Raw genomic sequence first — 21,943 nt, 5'->3', positions numbered from 1 at the left:
AAATACTGAAAATGTAGATAACCAACACTACTTAGAAGAAAGCAATTCAAAACGTTTCAGTCTTATTAAGCCTGGATGGGATTTTCAAACCCCTCCAAGTTTACAAATTGTGTATGTCTAAATGTGCTACCCATTGTTAGCAGCTACTGTATTTTTTAGTTGTGTTATTGGCAAATAACATTAAGCAAGCAATCTGTGATAAGTAAATGAATTGAGCATTGATAACATTGTATGGACAGGAAATAGGTCTACATCGGGGTACAGAAAAAACATTTTTTAAGCCTTTATTAACTTTCTTTTTACAGTAAAAGCATAATCTCTTACTTTTATAATGATAAAATACCAACTATCCTTGTGTTTACTACTGATTAGCATGCTATTGCAACAAAACATTTAAGTAATTTTTTATTTGAAAAAATCCTGTCATTTTATTATTGCCTTAGAAGCGCAGAAAAGTAGGAGTCTTAAGTTCATGATAATTTTGTTACATTAACATCAATTTAGAACATTTAGAGATATGCTTGGCCGCAAAGTCTCAGAAGGCCCTACCTCAATGAGAGGGTGCCAGTGTGCGATGGGTTTTCTGGGGTACGTTAGCATCTCATTCCAATGGTCTCGACCCAAGCTTTCGGCTTCGCTACCAACCCTGCATACTCCGATTACTTCATTGTGTCCAACCCTGTGGGATAGTATTATAAAAAAAAAAACACACACACACAATTAGTTTTTCTGGGTTTTTTCTTTTTAGTGAATGCGCCTTTAGTGAATGCGCCTTTAGTGAAAGGGAGCTCTAAATGTACAGACCTATCATAATCCATGACTGCAATGAGCAGGCTGATTTGGTCAATATTCTCGGGAGGAACGTCAAACACAATGGCTTCATTGTACACTGGGTTCAGTGTGTTACGCTTGGTTGAAGTCTTTCTTTTCTTTAGCCTCCTTCCCTCGCACATCAAGGACACTTTCACGTATGGATCTAGAAAGAGATTACATAACAAAATAAAGCTACACTCTATTATTTGAGGGGATTTTACAGTGCAAGAATTGGCATCTTTTATATTAAAAAGCCTACTGACTATTAGGCTACTGCTAATATAAACCCCTGGTATTCACCCATAAAAAGCTGAAATCTCCAAACACTCATAATTGTCTATTTTAATGGCTCAAGCACCATATGTAGCTTAATATGCATTTATACAAATAGTGGAAACTGTCTTGGCACAACCGCAGAACATAACATGGTCTTCCTTATCTCCGCTCATGAGCCAAGCAGAGCCAAAGGAAATGAGAGAATTAGTTTTCCTTTCTTATACATTTTTAAATACTTTAAATCCTCTCTGAAAGGAAACACTGAACTGTTCAACTCTCACCTGAGGCTCCAGTGATGTCCATGGCTTTTAGGTTTCTGGCTTTGATTATGGTGATGGTAAGTCTGCCAGCCGTGGGGAGATAGCACAGCGAGAACATCAGCTCTCCAAGATCCACATTATCCTACAACGAAACATAGGAGAATATTTTACTAGCATGCGTCTCCTCTCTTACAGAAACCACATGTCTATATAAAAACTGAAATCACTTTAGAAAGTTACTGCAGACACATATAGTACTTGAAACCTTCATGCTATAATATACAAACTCTGACAGATAGAAATAAGGTGCATAGAATACATAACATGAAAAATTGCCCAGACCTGTATCTTATTATTGATTGATAGATCGGGATGGGAATGAATGTTTGGTGATTAAATTAATTTGACGTTCAGGTGGATTTAAAGTACAGCAAATTCCAAACATGATGAAGCGATGAAGCGTGTCTTCACCTCAGGCATGGATCACACCCAACACACCTCAAACTGAAAATATCGAAGACCTTTCATAATGACATCTGCCTCATCTCACATGGCTCCTCTTATTTTTCTATAGTTAAATTATCCTTTCGTCATTTTATGCTGCACTGCAGCTGTTGTAACTCTAATTGAGCCTGTGCTCAAACTTGTTGACTCCTACCTCACATTTTACCTTCTCCTGTTTTCATACATTCAGAACGAATTTACATTCGCACTCACGCCAGGCTCCCTTTTCCCAATTAGCACTTCTGAAAATAACGTGTGACGGTGTGAAGGTGAGCTGTGCATTCATGAGGCACAAGTGCTGACAAGCTCTAGTTTTACATTTTCATAAACATATTGGGCTCCAAAAGAGCTGCTTGTGAAGACATTTTCTGAAAGAAAAAAAAAACCCAAGGTTTTGTTACTACCTTTAATATTTACATTGAAGAAATGCTTTCATCATATTTATGCAATGCCATATGAGTCCCTGCTGAATAAACCTGTTAATAGTAAGAATATTAGCACAGACAACTTCTGAATAGCATAATGTAACATTCCCAACTATCTTTATCACAGTGACAATTGTCATTCAACTATCCAGTAAAATACAGCACAGTGGTTATGATTAATTTTGGCGATTGTATTTATGTCATCTTAGAACCTGAATAAACACCTTGAAACCTTCTACATATTGGAATAAGGCATTGAAAATCAGCCAGGATTATCTTTGTTGGATCTTGTAAAGTTCCCTGGATGGATTGAAATCAGTCCATTCTGTGTGATGGAAAATGTTCTCCACCTGTTTGGTCATGCTCAACATTTCTGTAATGAAATTGCTGTGGTCATTATTGATCTTCATTATTGTGATCAGAGTTATTGCTTAGGCAGCTATTCTTGGTCTTGGGTGGTGCCATAGTAAGACTGCACATGCTCATAACAATGCAGTTCTTAATTATATTAAAATAGTCACAATGGACTCGTGTGAAGGTGGAATTTTGTTACATATTTTAAAGAAAAATCATTGATCTAGACGCCCTTCCTGCATTCCCACATTCCACTGCTAGACAGCCCAACAATGTAGTTGTTTTCATGTGTCCTTCCGTTCATCCTGCCTGTCTTAAAATTTCAAACATAAGCTGAAGAAATTCGCTGAAAATAAATGAAAAGACTATCGCTTAAAACTTAAGCTACAACTACTTCTAGAAAGGCTCTAGCCCAGCATTGCTTTAGCCAGGCCTAGTATCTGTTGAACTTTACTATAGGTCACATTAACATTGTTTCCCCATGATGGGGCAGTATGAGTCACACTGTACTTTTCATTGGAATCCCATAGACTGAAGACTTTTTCAACAGAGAAAAAAATGAATTCATAACATTTTTAGGAACAATTTTTTTGCCTAAGCCTTGAACCAGTTTGAAGAGGAATGACACTTGTAGTGAATGAGTGTAGAAATACGGTACTCCTTCATATGCTTATTAAGATTAATTGGTGTTATTTAAGAGACACAAACACTCTCACACATGCACATTAGAAACCTGCTGCTCTGGGTCTTCTTCTCAATACTGTTGAAAATCAAATGGATAAAAATGAGTTAATTCATCATGGTTGACAGCATCTGCACGCCTGGGGACACATAGAATATGTTCACACTTCCATGTGTTCACGCAAACAATCATCAGCCGGGATCTCTGACACTGACTGATGAGTCAATTCATTACAAGTGTTGCCGAGGAAGAATCTACATCTGACACCTTGTCATCGCTGTTGCTTTGAGCATTGGCTGGTAATCACGTATGGCTGGCTTATGATGTCTCAGAGGTGTAGCGCACATAAATCCTGGCAGAGGCACAAGAATCTGCAACCTGATACATGCAGGCAAGGAAAGAGATGCAGGATAAATAAGCCCTTAAAGCGCTCCAGCGATGATGTGATCTCCTTCTTCCATCATTCTCTTACACACAAAGACTGTAGAGTTAGGCTTACAGGATATAGAGTGTCGGTCACTACTATTATGAGCACTCAAATCAAGCCTGCGGTTAGGATTATGGTCACTCACGCTCTTCCAATGAAATTAGCCTGTATCTCTAAAGCACCCCAATAAACAAGCGAGAGTGTGAGCAGTCCATCTTCTCCAATATAAGACAAGCACCTCACTTCCCTCAGGAGCTGCCAGGTTTTTTATACAAGCATCTTGCAGACTTAGACCAGCTCCACTTTCGGTCTGCGTGTGGTCTCATTAATACCATCCGATCATTGTTCACAAATGTATTTGTATGCAGGTCAGACTAAAATGCTCATGTTTTTCAAGGTAACTTATGTTATAGTATTTCTTATACAGTACATGAGTTTGATTCCGGTTTTGCCGTCCAACACCTTTGTGAGAAAAGTTCAGACAGGATTCTTACTTTTGCCAGTCATGTAACATGGAACAATTTCCGCTCTTGTTGCACAGAGCTAGATGCCTGGAGATAAAAGGGACAAAATAAACCTGCTGCTGCACAACAAGGGAATTGCTTGTTTACTGGAACAACCAGCAAAGTGTTATCAAAAATGTTCCAAAGCAACTTAATGGGAGTGGAGGGAGACCACAGAAAGTTAAAGATGCAGAAGCCACGTGATCTCCTGTTTTTTTAGTTGGGTCAACCAAAGAAAGACAATCCTACATGTTTTGGAAACGCAGTGAAATCCTTTAATATGCTAAAATCAAAGGTAAATGGTAAAAGATATTGAGTACAGCGGTGACTAAGGTCAGTTGTTAAAACTTTAGATGGGTTTAAACTAAAGATCTTGTTCTCTCTGAACTTGTCGACAGTACAGTAGCTCTATCTGCCTGAGTGAGCACACTGGAAGTAAATAAATCACTGCCTTGACTGCACTTTAGCAGTAATAAATACACCATGGCAGAATCAGGCTAAGCGAAACGATCCTTTATAACTGCCTGTGAAGGATAGTGAGATTGTCATTTTGTCCAAACTGCCAGTTTTTTGCAGTTTAAAAGAACTGAATAGTTATTTTATCTTAAAACACGTTTACTGGCCACAGTTCTATGTATTATGTAGAAAGCTTCTCTTTCATGCAAACTTTTTAATTATTTAGAAGTGTACACAAGCTTCAAAGTAGGTAATAGTAAGGTTATCTTCAAAGGGTTACAATGTGAAACGTATTTTTTTTTTGGCTTCTGTAGTTCAGTTTGCATATTTGCTTTAGTTCTGTCCATGTATACTCACAATACTTTGAAAAAAACAAAACAAAAAAAAACACTTAATAGATCTTAGCTTATTATCAAAAACAGACATTTCTGACCACTTAGCATGGTAGACAAAGCATAGCAGATTTACTTGTAATTTAGCAGTTAATTATCGTCATTTCACTGTCTCTTCACAATATAAAGATGAAATATATCTGTGTCTTCCCTCTTGTCTTGTAAGGAGAAAGAAGAACTTCAAGCTTTGGCTAAATGTGGGTGCATAAATGATGCATCTTAAAAAGGCTGAGGTATGTGAATGAAGTGAACAGCTGTCATGAGGTATAACATCTGATTACATATTTTTGTCAGTAAGACATTAGGTTAATTCAAAAACTGAATATTATTTCCTTGTCTTATTTTAATGCCAACAACTACAACAATGCTTCCCACCAGTTCAAGTAGGGGTTAAATCATCTCCCAGTAAGATGGAATACTCCTTTAAAGAGAAGACACTTGATCTTGTTAAATCTTATCATGTAAAAGCAGTATGCCTTATATAAAGGCGAGACTAGATATTTATACACAGGTTACATGGGAAACGTTATTTCATCACATTCTGACACAGATGCACCTTTTTCTGTTTAAGCTGAGTTTGCGTTGTTAATGCAGGACCAAAATGCAGGAAGGAGGAAAAGAGGCACAGAATTTAATAGCAGAATTGAACAAACAAACTAACAGAGAGGACACAAGGAGAACAGAACTAGAGAGCAGAGCGGCATAACGAAAGGAAGCAAAGTTAACAATTGAGACCAGGGAGTTTAAGTACATAGGAGACGTGATCAATGACAAGGGAACCAGGAGTCTAATTTGGAGAATTTGGAACAGCTGTTGGAGCAAAGAAGAGCAAAAAGGGAGACTGAGGGAAAGGAGACTCATAAACACAGATAATAAATACACAGGGACCTGAACTAGATATAAAATTGAGAAATCAAAATCGGAAAAGACATGCACAAACATAAGAGAATAAACCAAAATGCATAAAGGGAAGAACACAGAAACACAAAAATAAGTAAGAAGCTAAACATAAAGGACAACAGGAAGTGAACTGAACATGGAGAGAATGTGCTCACATAGATAAGCCAATTTACTAACCCTATTATCAAAAACAAACACCATAAAAAAACACAAACACTCATGGATTATTCTAAAGCACTTTAGATAGAATTACCAAAATTATGTATTTGCCAAATTCCAGAATAATGAGGGAGAATTTTGAAAGTTTTCTTCAAAGTCACAGGTTTACACACACTAAGGTTGCTTCTAGGAATTTAGGAAATCCAAAGTGACATTTTCATGTCTGTGTAATGTTCTGATTTATCACCCTAAACACACTGCTTCCTTTAGTGACATTATAGAAAATTGAAAAATAAATAAAGCGTGATATCTGGAATGGACTTTTGGACTTCCAAATGTCTGGTTCATCCTTTGGTATAATTTATAGGTACCTGAAGGTGCCAAGTTCATCTGTTCAAGTGATCATGTGCAACTGGAGTTCATCCCTAGGCCTTATAAATCAGTCGTAAACTTAAGTTGCTTGACAACATAAGCAGGCTGCTGCTTTTCCAGAGCAGTGAGCAACATATACAGATTTTTAAATGCCAGGGCTCTGGGCCTGTCCATTTTTTATTTTTATTTTTTACATGTGTGTATTTTCATCTCAGCTGCTTGGTGAGTTGTTTTTAGAGCAGTCAGAGATGCATGAAAAAAATGTGCATTACAAACACAATGCGAAAAAGGTTACAATTAATTAAGCTATACCTGAAGAATAACCCAGTTTGTGTAAGACAAATCCTTGTCCTCTTCCTTTCTTTTCTGATGATCAAGACACATAGATGCACACAGATCCCATCGCTAAATCAAGCTGCCTGTCCTGCTACAAGGCTACTCTACCACCTGGGACCTTGATATATTGTTACAAAACTAACAAACAGCACAGAAGTCAACGCAGATGTTTTATGCGTGCTCATAGCTTCTGAATGACCTCTCTAACCCTCACACACATAATGGGAAGTGAACTTGTTGATGCAGCCCAGAAAACGTCTCCTGGAACTTGCAGAAACCATCCATGCCAAGGATGATTTTTATTGATGTAGCAGTGCATTCATAATCCTCAAAAAGCACAAATTTCAAGGTTAAGAGAAAATTCAGTAATTTAAGGAAGATAATTGTTTATGCTATGGATGTCTCACTGTGTAAAATGTTCTTTTTAAAATAAAACGTAACAATAAACACGAGACGTGTAGTTATCGCTCCAGAGATCAAGTCAAAGTGTTATGAAGGGATAAGTTAAAGGAAGAGGATTCTTTTCTAGGCGGCAGACGTGTGGCTTCCTGAAGAGGTTTTAATTAATGTTCCACTAATTAACAGCATATGGATTAATAGTGAGGCGCTACATCCTTAACATGAATACACAACGAGTTGCTATTACAAGCTTGAGGTTGCAGTTTATTAAAACTCACACATGATGCTCACCAATTTTCACCCACAACACTAATCAGCAGGTTCAGGCACAGTGGGGCATGTTGTACTGAGCCTGCTCTGAGACAAAAAAAAAAAACCTTAAAGGCACCGTCTTCTTCTGAAAGATGATGCCTGTTATTTTCCTATACGGTTCTAATCTCAAACTCTGTCCACAGAAAATAATCCTGAATGGTTAGAAGATTTTTCTGTCAGAAGTCACAATTAACATGCATGTATGCACACATATCGAAGAGTGGACTAACCAGGGTCCCAGCCGATATCCCAAGGGACGTAGCCTAGTTCTGCTTGGGGACTGGGAGAGAGTGGCAGAAGAAACTTAATATTTATCATGTCTTCAGACCTTCCTTACAGATGGAAAACTGTTGAAACTCTAGGTCATATTTCCACTTCTGTGTCAAAAACGGCGGCAGGAGTATGGAGCAACGCCCAGGATCAGTTTCTACATTTTGTTAAGCCCAATAAAACTGTTGAGGCAAATATTTGAAGTCAGCTATAAATGAATGATAAGTTAAAGCAATGTTTTACACTCGTTTATACAAATCAATAACAATCAACAATATCTGGATTTTTAAAATACATTTTTAAATAAAAAATACCCTTTCAAGTCAAACTGAAAACTGGTTTCTATAAAATAATTAAATAAAAACACTACTAAGCCAGAGGTCAGAGGTCTGGAAGTATTTTAAACTGGTATTGACAACAGGAACTGTGTTGGCTTTGAAGATATTTAAGTATGTGCCTATGAATGCGCATATATATATATATATATATATATATATATATATATATAAGTATTTTGCATGGCAACAGTAAAGTATATTCTTTGCTGGAGCACTATGAGTAGAGCATACAAGCAGCTGATATGATCATTTGACATTCTCACTCCAAAATCTGCTTAGTTTGAGGTTACTGAAATATTATCTTGTGATCTTAAATAATCTGCATACTTATAATAGTAGTTATTTGCAGAAAGAGGAAAACATGTCTTTCACATCTGACTGATATCGAAGTATGTGATGGATGCATGCATGATTAATAGGAGATTATATTTAGGAGTTCTGACGCCTCTGACTTTGACACAGGAGACAAGAACTGCCACATTTCACATGTTAGATGCCTCAAAAAAGGACCTAACCCAATTTATACTGACCTCATTTAGCTAGGGATGCTGTTTGAGTCTGAAGGGGAAGAAAACAAAATTTGCGATCAAACAAGATGCGTCTGCCTGCTCCGAGGTGGGAGTGTTTTCCCCGGGTCCTTGCATTAGTTACCGGGCTACAAACAGGTTAGAGCTCGTTTAGTGCTGGCCTGGCTAATGATCATTGTGTTGCTTTGAACTTAAAGTAGTTGATGAAGAAGCAGCTGTCTTTAGAAATCCTCATCAACAAAATTCTAGGTAACAAGTGGCCTCGAAAAAAAGGAGCCGCATGCATTTTTTAAATAGATTCTTGCAGAAAATGTGTATCTATGGGATTCCTCTTGTTCAATTTATGAAGGAGTACAAAATCCATGAAAAATATCAGTTATAGAAAAGGAAACACCAGCAAGTAAGAGATGCAGTTTTGTTTAACAAGAAAGCAAAATATTAATATAAGGGGAGAAAATTAAACGTTTTGTTTGATAGTGTCAGTTCTGCCATCACAAAGAGAACAAATGAAAACCTCAACAATCAAGCAGAATAATGGCAATTTGCTGAGTGCTTGTTACTCCCACTCACTGTAATGATAGTTCATTTCTGTCCCAGTTTTTATGGGCTAATCAGTTTTCCCTGCATCCATAATTATTAGGGATTCAATGTAACACACATCAAGCAAGCCGAGTGACACAAATCAAGAACGCCCACACACTACGTGTACCGTCTCTGCTTGATGTTACCAAAGTGCTGAAGGGGAGATTTTCCATAAACTTTTAATTTATGAAAAAGTTTCTATAATAATTTCCATCTGTTTTTGACCATGTGTGGATCTTAAGCACTGAACACAAACTGCATTCCTCAACGGCCAGAGTCCTGCAACTTTCAGGTGTGTCCCTTGTCCTACACATTTGATTTAAATGGTGAAAGTTTCTCACTAGCATGCAGTCAAACTCTAAAGAGCTTTGCTAATGAGCTCATATTGGAGTCCGGTGTGCTGAAGCGCAGAACTGGAGGAGGACTGGAGTTAGAGACCACTGATCTAAAGGCAGATTATGAGACACAAGGCTCTGCTAAAGTCTGACTAGTCCCTAAAGTATCATTCGTGAGTAAAAGTTACACTCTGTTGCTCTTTAAACTTTCCCTAAAGCTACTTTAATGCTGTTTTCATCTTGTGGATAGTATGAAAAAATAAAATAAAATCAAATTAATGTGAAAAAAATTTAAGATTTCAAACAAGACCTGAAAACAACAGTTATTAAAAATGAATGAGAAACAGCATGCGACTACAGGGAAAATGAACCCACCACCTATTATAACATAAAGCTGAAATATGAATGGGTTAGCTGGAGATATTTTTTACTGTTTTTTTTTATTATGGCCTCTACAAGGAGCCTGAACTAAATATTATTTATCAGATACTGTTTCTTATCATGCTTCTGCTAAAGAGAAGAAAAAATGTTTAGAGAAAGAAGAGAACAACCTCTAATGCATGAAGTGGCTTGAAATGGCTAAAAAGTGAAAAAAGAAGCAGGTGAGCACAATTACAAAAGATCCTCTCACACTGAGAATAACCAAAGGTAAGAGAATTCAGAGTAGTCATGAAATCTGTCGATGAAGAAGGTTGAAATGCGTCTACCAGTGTCAGAGCATTTCTTTTAATATTCTTTAAAAGCACTTCTAACTGCACTGTGTATGAATGGTGCTATATGAATATACTTTTGCCAAAGCAACTTAAATGAAAAGCAGCTTCACACAAGCAACTGGTCCAAGGCTTGAATATCTACAAACACACTAAAATCTTACCCCTCTTCACAAGATTTTTTCATGTTCTGTATGCTCAGTTATTAAAACTATATATCTTTACATGTTCAATGCCCATTAAATTAGGGTGCTGGTGAAAAACATGAACGCTGGATGTTGTTGCTGAACAAAAACATCCTTTCATGCCGCCCAGGTGCAGTTTGATTTGTAAACTCTCGCCACTGGTAATTCACGCCTTAACATTTGCCTTTAGCAACTCTGGAAAGTATGTTTATTGGTCTGCTAAATGCCCACCTTTGGAAAGCAGCGGCTCTTTACAGTCGCTGTGTTTCCTAGCAACATGGTTTTTGTGCATTATGTGCAGTGCAAACTGTGACCTGTGTTGAATTGAATTGGGTCTAAAAATTTGACAAAGTTCGATCAAAAATGACATGGTATTTAATTTGGAGATCAGACATGCTGGTTATACCGACGACCGTCTATTCTCTCTTTCTACACATCAATAAATTAGATTGCTGGATTTTGAAATCCAACAATTGATGATTACAACTAGGGCTGAAACGATTCCTCGAGTGATTCGAGTACCTCGATTATTAAAATTCCTCGAGGAAAATTGACCTGCCTCGAAGCTTCGTTAATTTATGTTTTATCATTTAGCGCACCGTGTTTCAGCCGGAACATTATTTGCGTTGAGCGGAGCTCTGACTTCCGCCTCTGAGTTGTTGACGGAAGCTACGTGTTAGCGACATAACATCCAATCTTCAAGTTCGGCCCGCGGGGATTTTACTGATTGGTGATAATTCCGGGTTTTCATAGTTTTTGTGGGACCAATAAACATCCTTAAAATGACCGGCGCGATGCCGGGAGTTCAGCAGCCTTTCTGCTCCGGAGCTGCTGGTTGAACGGCGGGAAGAAGCTGAGGAGGATTTATACAGGTGAGCGGAGAGACTGAACACGGCGGGCGGCTGAGGGTTGATGCTTACAGGGTAAGAGCAGCTTTACGGATGAACCGCACAACAAACGTATATCATCCCGGTCTGAACAAACGGGAGGCGGAACATGGCTGGTAGATGAGTTTCTGAACGGAGGAGCCGTAAATATCCTGTCTTGCTCCCAACTGAGTGACCGCAATGAACCCTTGACACTCAAAAACAATTAATTTGGTTATGTTTGCTGTTTAAATAGCAAAACATTGGACTCTTTGTCTTTATTAAATTATCGATCACTACTGTGAGTAACTAAGAATCAACTCTCCACAAGGTTATTCATCTATAATTCAGTCAAATTAAAGAAATCTTCTTTGAAATAATGTCTTGTGTTTGGAAATGCATATCAAGTTTGTCAATTTGTCTAAACTAATTCTTATTTCAATTTAGAGCTAATCAGCATCAAAAGCAAAATAATTATCACCTGAGGCATTTATTATTATATCAACCATATCTTTGGTATGCATGGCATTTTTTGGAGAAATTTTCTAAAAACAAAACTTATCTGCCTTATCTGAATATCTTATTGTGCATGCTGTAATATCAGATGAGCAGAAATGATATGCTTCAACATTTACTTTGAGGTGTGTGTCTTCATAGATACGCAAGACTAATGCACACCAGTGTGTGATGGGGATCTAGGAATTAATGCATAAAAAAAGACTCATGCAAAGCCTGGAGACAGTGTTTGGATCATAATGTCAACAGAACAGAAGGTTGAATGGATCATGCTTTGCAGTCTATTGTTCAGGAGGACTTCCATGAGGCATTAGAGTTGCACCATTCAAAGAACTGTGAATATCATTCTCAAAAGCATTGGGTCATAACCAAAATAGAGACTGACAGTAAAAACATAAAGTTTAGAATTATCCTCAAATCAGCAAATAGATCAGTTTTGATTATTGTGCACAAATAGCAAAAACTGAGTAACATTTAACAGTCTAAATCACTGGGTTCCATTTTTTCCTTATATTGTAACAAACACAAAATCTTTGCTACAACTGGATCCTCTGCCTTTGTTTTGCTCTATAGTGTGTAAACGTCTGTCCTTCTAAAATGCCCATAATGCTTCCAAATTATTTCGCTTAAGAAAGCTAAATATGCAGAAGAATTTGCCTTCATCTTTTCCAAATATTCCTGTAAATTTGTGCTGGAATATTCACAGTCATCCGGTGTCATCGTCAGAAACTGCTAAGAAAGAATGAAATGATCCCAAACTGATTCATGCTGAACTGGAGCCTTTCTAAATGAGGAAGCTAAACCGTGAGGGACTTCCTGGCAGGAGAATCTGATTTTCACTCCTATAGATTTATCTAAGTGAATAATGTAATATAGACAGCGTTGCTGTATCTCTGTCAAGCCAACCCCGGTCTTATGTCAGCAAAGATCTGGGTCACTACCCCCAAGTGTTTCCCACTGCTTTCATTAAACATTAACTATGTCTAAGTATATTTCTATGTCCTCGCCTCTGAAAACCCAGATGAGCTCCACTTGGAGAGAAAATAAGATGCAAGGCAGCTGATATGTTTCTCCATCTGCTCCAATGAAAGGAATGTATGGAAGTTTTTGCTCTTTTTTTTATTGTTTGAGCAGCTTTTTCCTGTCTAAAAACGAACTGAGATGGAGTTTTTTTTTGTTTTCTTTTACAGTAATTTAATTTTATCAGATATATAAAAACTAATAACCTGAACTGTGTTTGTATAAGACTACTAAGATGGCTATTTTTTAAATGGAAGACAAAAACTGTGACGGTAACAGAATTTAGAGAAAAAGATGGCGTTCTCACCGAGGTCACGTATTGTATATCCCGGCATAGTCTTGTTTCCCGGGGAAAGTCAGCCAGTTCCAGGAAGTTGTCCACCACCACTTGGCCAATCAAATCGTGTCGTGAGAACCTGTCAAAGTCATAGACGCTAAAGTGCAGCTTGCGGCTTGACAGCTCAGCATACGCCACGGGAAACAGAAACACCTCATCAAACACTGGGTTGAGAGTCTTGCGGTGCACCTTGGTTTGGTGCTTGGTTTTGCGGTCAGGCAGCAGGTAGATCTTGACATAAGGGTCTGAGGTCCCTGAGAAGTCCTTGGCAGGCAAGTCCTGGGCCTTGTGAATCTTCACAATAAGCTGCTCCAGGTCAAAGTCAAACTTTAGGATGAAGTGAAGACGACCGCAGCTGTCAGTCCGACGACCGTCTTCAGCATCTATAGATCGCTGCTTGTATAGCTCTGGTTTTATCCGGCCCAAACCGGACAGGGAGTCCTGGCGCTGAAACTGAGCTGGGTTGAAGTCGGGATTAGACAGGTTCATCTGACGACGAATGGAGTTATGCCTGTGAAAACGCATGTACATATAAAGCTTAATATATCCTTCTTAAAATGCCAGGTTTCTGTAACATACAAAACAAAACGATGTGAAATAAATTCAGAACCCTTTCTCCCATTTATACGGCAATAATCTGTACAATGTAATGTCAAAGACAAATACCGCACAACTGCCCCAATTACAAATTTCCACTGGAATGTCCACAAAGTCATCTGCAAACACACAATTGCAACTATTTTTATTTCAAGGCAACAAAAACAAAATAGTTTTCTAATAGCCATTTAGTTTTGTGAAACTCAGTGCGTGTAGCTGTACTCAATCTCTCATCAGCATTGAATTGAACACCAAATACTGGAACAAAACCTTCAGGGACTCATTTCTACTAACCGTACAGACGAGGTGGGCTCAGTAATTTGCCTCTGAACCCTGTCTCTGGCCAGAGTGTGAACTTGGTTTTTTTCCACTTTAGTCTGGGTCTCTAGCGGGATGTCAGGCGATGTGTGGCTTATCTTCAGGGCCGACTCGGGCACAGTCACAGCCGAAGGGGGGCCCGATGGTTCCTTCACACAACCATCCTCGCTGTACTCCCTTTCTTCTCCGTCCACCTAGACAGCATCCAGCAACATTTATGTTACTACAAACAAGTTGGTAGAAATATTACCTGGGAATATAACTGTAGAATCAAAAACATGTTGCATAGTTTTTTGTTCTCTTCAAAACAATGGCATTTGAAAAAAAAGTAATGGTTGCTGATTGTTTCATAATTGGCTACTGTGTTATGTTTTTATCATGTACATCACTTTGAATTGCCTTGTTGCTGAAATGTGCTACACAAATAAACTTGATTTTGTTATAAACACAGATCTAGATAATTGTCATGTATTTAAGAATACCACCTGACTCATGACACATACACATTATACATACGTCCTAACTCACAAACATTTAACCAGAATTATCATGCACATCTGAACTCCAAATGATGTCTAAATTTGTGCTTGAACAAAATATTTGTATTCAATAACACACATAAATGAGCTGTTTGTTGTTGGTCAATTTTGAGGCTGTATCCTTTATAAGTCGCATTACTAAAATGAAACATCATCTCGTGGAACAACTTCTTTACCTCTGTGAGGACAGGTTGTTGATCTCCTCCCAGGAAGTGTGCCCCCTTGAGGACATCTGGGAGGAAACGGCCACTTAGTGGCAACCAGCACAGTTTCCATGAGACAAAGAGAGAGACGCTAAAGAGCGCCAGACCACAGGTGGTCACCAGTAGGGACAGCAGACTCACCGATACATCTGCAGAGAAAGAGCAGGTGTTCAGTGAACAGGCAGTGAAAAATGCTGGCACAGACAAACCTACAGCAGAGTTCCAGGGATGGCAAGTTGCATTCATTCAGAATGCTAAATGAGAACACAATGTGACTTTTTTTTGTAATGCAACTATTACAAAAGATGATGCAGTCATGCAAGTACAGTCCACAGATACTTTCAATGTGTGGTGTACCGTATCGGTATTTTGAACCAACAAGATTATTATTGGATCAAAATACCGATAATGAAACACCTTAATCAGTCTAAAATAGTAAATACTAACACACTAAAATGCTTTGGTTATGTTTATTTTGGGATAGTAAGAGAGATTGGGATAGTAAGTTTAACCTTTCATCTGAGTACAAAGATAATTTCATAATCATAGAGGAAGTGCTTTTTAGCCTGCATACACGCTCTCAGCTGCAAGCTTACACATACACACACCTAAGTGCTGAACATCACAGAGGCTTAAGGTTTTGGAGTTACACCCCCTAGAGGGGGTGTAGCATAGAGAATAAGAACTGCAGTTTAGTTCCTGGTTTGCGGCTTCTCTTTTCTCACAAGTGGACTAAGCTGAAGTTCCACCGCAGGGACAGATTCTCTGCATCATAACAAGTGACATTTTGCTTTGTAATTGATTGAGAATTGTTTACATTAACTTTTTGAACTTATCCCAAAAATTCCTTAATTGTCGAGTCCTTGACCACCTAAAGAACCAGGTGTTTCACTGACAGGCACAAGGATGCAGCACTGAGGCACATTTATTTCAAAGCCAAAAATTATAGACTTTTCTTGTTCTAGGATGTAAGAATTTCACATCATTCATGGTGTTTCTTGTTAATAAATCTTAAACAGATCAGTTTACTTATTCATATTATGTATCTAATCCTATTTGAGGAGGAAATATGTATCCAGGACTTTCCTGTTGTTTTCTTACAGCAAACAACAGACAAGAACTAGGATTCTCTCTGCACTGGTTGTCAATCCAGCTAAGTCTAATCAAATTAGATTCAAAATGAACTCCCCGGAAATAAAAACAATCTGATTTAAACTAAAACAATTTAGTTTTATATGCATGTTTCTGCACATGTTCACCTACAGAGTAGTATTTCTTCCATAATCCATATTTCATTTAGACTGTAAACTGTATCACAGAAAATTGGTATCAATTAAGCGCAATCACATGCATTAATGAGTCCCCTCTATTAGTGAAACTTCCACCATGTCATTCACTCTGGAGCTTATTGGTATAAACGTGGTTTTATCTGAATGACGACTGGAGCTAAAGTCAAAAGAGGCAGAAGTAATGCAATAGAGAAGAAAACTGTGGATGAATAAGCTAGGTTTGTATTTGGAAAAAAAATACTCTGCCATGACAAGATAAAAAAAACAAAAAACTTTAGCCTTACTACACATCTTTTTTGCAAACGAGGTTCACAACACATTCAGAAGTGGATGCATAATGATTGATGGATATTTGAGCTCATCAAACATGAGTTATGTTATCCATTAGCAGAGAAGAGGTTCTTCCTCTTTAACAGCTGGGTAATAGCACAGTGTAGAGTCAGACAGATGATGCTCCCCAGTACATCTTTCTTGGGAAGCAGCCTTTCAGTAAGTCATCTAAAAACCATGGCTGATGCGGTCTGCTGAGGTCAGATGCTTTTCAGGGGAAGGGTTTCAGAGCTGAGAGCGTCCCCCTGTACATGTCTCTCTGGGTGGTTTTCTTTGCTGCTAATCATTCCAAATTAGATTCAACAAACTGAAGGAACATCTGAACTGTTGAGCAGCACCAACATTTGTGATCCATCGAGCACCCACAAAGTTTCAAGGAGGATAATTTCCCATGTGCATTGAAAATTATGGAAAAGAAATGCATTATGCATTCTTCCAAGACATCAAATGCAAAATATGAGTGAAGGTTATTTAGACTGATATGTATAGAAATCCATCCATCCATCCATCCATCCATCCATCCATCCATCCATCCATCCATCCATCCATCCATCCATCCATCCATCCATCCATCCATCCATCCATCCATCCATCCATCCATCCATCCATCCATCCATCCATCCATCCATCCACAATTACAGAATTTATTTGAACACCAAGCCAATGATAGCTTTTTGTTTTAGACACTTCTGGGTTTTTTAGGACTGAGAAATTAAAATACTTTGTGTTTAGCAACCTGAAACTCCAATGGAAATAACTTTAAATCCAGTGGTTGTGTGCAAAATGCCAGACTTTCTAACACTATAACATTCTCATAGTTCATTGCTTGAATTTTGTAATGCAGTCTTGTCCATGATAATGCCTCTAAATTCAAACCACGTTATTAAAATGCAAAGATGTAGAAATTAGAATAGTCAAATGGTTTCCATAGCAACTACCAGTGGCTTTGTCAGCAAAGCAGGTGGCTGTGAACGTGGAATCGGTGTGCCAGGGACAGGTACATGCTCATTTAATTCATATTTTTGTCAGTGTAGTATGCTGACTGTAGTGAAAAAAAACTACGTTCTTGGTACGAGTTTCATAAAACATAATTAAACCTAAAAGAGGCAGCTGAACTAAAAAACTCAGAATCTCAGCAGCTAAACAATTCATGATTGATCAAAATGTGGAGCAGATTTTAAAACTAGACCTGATTTACCAATGAAGCAGATAGACAGCAGGTTATTCCAGCAGTGAAAAGCGGGAGGATCACCTTCTTTAATAAATTGGTTTAGCCGAGGATCAGAAACAGCCAATGAGACGAGACCCAAATCAGACTGCCAGAAAGCGACATAAATAGATGCTGTTTGCACCTTTACAAAATGCATAAACATATAGTTTATGCATTAGATGTGACTTTTGACACGTATTCGACAAGGTTAGTTCAGCTTTATGAGTTGTTTGTGTGTTTACACATCGAGGTCACATCAAAGTAATATGAAATGTTCATGTGCATGTGGCCAGGAAGGCTTTCCATAACTTTGTGCACCTGTTGCCACTGAACAGATTGGAATGCAGGTGACTTTAAAAACATCGTCAGCGTTGTGATTTCTCTTGTATTCAATTTTGCTCTTATTGTTACAGAGACAATAAAAAAAATGACTATCTACTTTTATTTTCAGCAGACATGTTTTCGTGTCACAATCCTACCTGCATCGCTGTCTCCTTGATGTTTTTGCCCACTATTTTGGGTAAAAACCCCATACAAAATCCATTAGTCTGAGTCAATTAACTTTTTAAAGCCTTTTTGAAACCCATTGGGTGTCTCTTCCTTTGAAGTCCTTTTGCGGGGTGCAATCAAGACAGTCAGGTCTCCACTCTATTGAGTTAATTGGATTCTGTTAATCAGTAAGCTCATTCGTCACTGAAGGAAGTCAACAATTATAATTAAAAAAAGGTCAGAGGTTTGCTAAGAAACTGTCTGCAGTGGGGCTGCTTCTTTTTTATGTGACAATAAATACAGAAATAATGGTAACAGAATCAAGGTTTCTGAGAACCAATAATAGTTGAAGATGATCAATGTAAACAGTGCAATCTATAATGGAAAATTTCAATTACTTGGTTGGTTGTCATTTAAAGACTCCCGAAGAGCATCTTTTTACTATTGGCTAGTACAGTAAAATCATGATGCATTAGGGTGAAACAGAATTTCACAAAAGAAGACCAACGGTAGTGTTTTACTCTACATTGTGTCAAATAGACTGCTGCACTAAAGGTGTTTTTCTGCCCCTGAAGCTAATAAAACTTTAAAGCCCCAAAGTGAACTGACACAGCAACGGCGGCTTTTATTGATTTCAACTAAATCTCCCTTTGATGAGGCAATGTGTGTACACAAACAGCGGGTTTTAGTGTGGCTGATGATTGTCTAAGGCTTATTTGAACTGAGAATTGTGATGCACAGCCAAAAAATGGAAAGTAAAAAATCCCACCCCCACTAGCTTTGGGGGTTCAATATGCTGCCAGCTCCACATGTTTAGCTCTTAAAATAAAAGCACAAACACAGCTACCACTTTACAATGTTGAGCAAGATTGGTTTCTTCTGTTCTTTTTTCATAACTAATCAATTGGTTTACCAGTACTTCAGCTGGAGATTAGGTCAAATAAAATTGTATTCAGCTCACAGTCATATCCCATAATTACTCAATCTGCCTTTTTTGTGTAAGACAAAAAAGTCAGCCTTAAAAATTCAGACAAATACGGTAAGTTATATTTCTACATTTTTGTTTCTTATACCTATTTCCTATTCCATACAAAAAGCCGTAGCCAATACCTTTACATTTAGGCAAGCACATTATTTAAGACATTTTAAGCTGATCTGTACTGGCCTCTAAGACAAAACCCAATGCCCATTATTTGCTTATATACTTTGTGTGGTTTTATGTCAAGCAGTGCTTCTGCATATTGCACAGCTACATATTGCACAGCTACATTTTAAAACAACTGCCTGGACATTATTCTGGTGATGAAATAAAATCTAGGTTTCCTCTAGAAACCCTTTACAATTTTGTCCGCACAGTGAAAGAATGTCTGTTTTGGTTGCTGCAGCTTCCTCACCTTCTTTATATCTGCTTTTCTCAGACATATTGCTGTCTGAGTTGCCTGGAGTGCAACTACAACACGAGATTTAAAATTGTATGATGTTCATAATAAATAAACAGCTTTTTTCCATAAGTTTTTTTAGCTTCATTAACTGGAACCGCAATGATCTATGACACAAGCTGACCCATCAACAAGTCATATCAAAAGTGACAGTAAACATGTCAACATTCAGCTGGTGCTCCACATGAAAACATGTTCAGCAGGAGCAATACATGAATTTACTAGTGAGGCATAATGCACTTTTTACATGACTGTTTAACCCTGAGCAAAACTTTACTTCTCTTTCCTAAATACAAATTATTCTCTAAACTTCTACCTAACAGAATTTGCTTACATTTTGTCAACACCACACCTCATAATATACAGTAAACAGTTGATTAACAATATACTGGTTAAAATAGCATGTTTCTGGTTTTAGATTGTTGTTTTTTCAGTATTCTTTGCAGAGGATTTTTTTTTCCATTTTGGTCTCTGTGGTACACACATAACACATCATGACTGAATACCAATATCATTATCCATCCATTATAATGGCTTCCAATGAGTTCCAATCATCTGTTATCCAATAGATTGCACAGCCACTTTTACCAGGAATAACATTATGGATTTGCTGCTTTGTTTGAGGTAATGACTCAGTTTGAGAAAATCTTCAGCTGCCATAAAGATGGCATCACAGTTGCATCTGGAATACTTCTAAATACAGATGAGTATAACATGTTGGTGGTACACTGACTGCAAGATGTTTAGGTTCTTTGTCCTGGTTTTATGGTTGCAAAACAAGCCCAAATTATCAGCTCTCCATCCCTTTTCTCTACAGTTGGTATAAAGTGCTTGTGCATTAGCAATGTGTTTAGTTTTCCAAAAACACACTGTATTATGGAAAAAGTTTTAATCTGTAACTGTATAACCTGATGTTGCTTCATATATGTAATCTGCTTACTCAATATTAATCTGTTTGTCTTGGACCTTTTATACAATTCTTCTGCATTGTCTTGCCTTGTAGTAAATTTTACAGAACATGGACTTCTGAAAAATTGGTTGCTGTCATGAAAATTTTCTACTTCTGAATAAACTTTACTATCATGTAACTGAAACTCTTTAAAGCCACTTAACTATTCCTATAAATTACAATGAATTGATGGACGTCAATACTTGTTTTCTCTAACTTTGATAAAGGTACACATGACTTCTACTTTTCCTTCTAAATTCAATGGAAACTGCAAGAGTATACTTAGTTGAATCAACTGTACATCAAAGTTTTCTGACCGATCACTGATTACAAATCTTTAAAAACCCGACCTGCTGATTCTGATTTTGGCCGATACAAATATTTTTTGTCTTCAATGTTGTTGAGTTGGCAACAGTGGGGTGACTATTGTTGACTGCAAACATGTAGACATGACATTATTTTTAAGTCATCCAGAGGTCACCATCCCCCCATTTGCTCTACAACAAACCATAGTGGTCTACGTTTTTAGTGCCTCGTTTGAGCTGGTTTGTGCCGTTAAAACTGTTCTTTGTGCAGCTTTCATTTCTGAGCTCCACAACAGGCCAAAGTGCTCTACTTTGCTTTGAAATTTTAACAGCACAAAACTGCACAAACGTAGCTTTAATACTTTATTCTATTTGCTGAAATCTTTCACAAATCAGGTTTTTGTGTCTGCAGGAGACATGGATAGGCCTGAGGAATGTTTATTTGATGTGGTAAGGAATTATGCACATTTGTCCAATTCTTCAATAAATAATACCATAATAACAAGACTGACGAATGGTTAATAACTTCTGGATGGAAACGGTAACTTCGTTGTTTATGGAGAAGGCTGTCTGCAGAAATGCGTGGCACTCTTTTCCTTACAGGTTTGCAGAAGCAAAACAGGATTCACGGAAAGAAGAGAAACACACACGGGTAGTTGCATGATGCATACTGAAGTGAGCACGGTGTCCCTCAGGTTTGAAACCACATGACTGCGGATTGACTGTTCGGCTCCAGACAAAATATGTGTGAGCCTATAGAGTGACCAATTAACTTGTGAAAAGAAACCAGAGTACCAGGAGAAAACCTACCCAAACACAGATATCCTCCACACAGAAATCGCTGGCCTGGATTTGAACAATGGACCTTCGTTCTTTGAGCCAACAATACTGACAACTACTCTGGCATGCATTCCATAAGCTTTCTAATATCAGTAAATGATTCACCCTTATGGTTATACTGTTACTCCAAGCAGATAAGACAGAGAAAGCCAATGATTATGACAGAATTGTTGTTTTCT

The 21,943-nt window shown here is 37.8% G+C and overlaps 1 protein-coding gene across 1 annotated transcript in view; it reads right to left on the bottom strand.

Moving 5' to 3' along the window:
* The window catches only part of syt9b (synaptotagmin IXb), a 35,675-nt gene that overhangs the window by 6,370 nt on the left and 7,362 nt on the right, over nt 1-21,943 (bottom strand). Inside the window, exons 2-7 of the mRNA XM_008411700.3 lie at nt 14,887-15,062; nt 14,148-14,365; nt 13,227-13,767; nt 1,371-1,491; nt 805-976; nt 550-679 (exon numbers count right to left, since the gene is read on the bottom strand). Coding sequence (XP_008409922.1) covers nt 550-679; nt 805-976; nt 1,371-1,491; nt 13,227-13,767; nt 14,148-14,365; nt 14,887-15,062 — 1,358 coding nt within the window. The remainder of the gene's footprint in view (nt 1-549; nt 680-804; nt 977-1,370; nt 1,492-13,226; nt 13,768-14,147; nt 14,366-14,886; nt 15,063-21,943) is intronic.

The sequence above is a fragment of the Poecilia reticulata genome, chromosome 6 (genome assembly GCF_904066995.2).
Source record: "Poecilia reticulata chromosome 6, P_reticulata-male-v2, whole genome shotgun sequence".
Lineage (NCBI taxonomy): Eukaryota > Metazoa > Chordata > Actinopteri > Cyprinodontiformes > Poeciliidae > Poecilia > Poecilia reticulata.
This window is presented reverse-complemented; position numbering and strand designations above follow the sequence as displayed.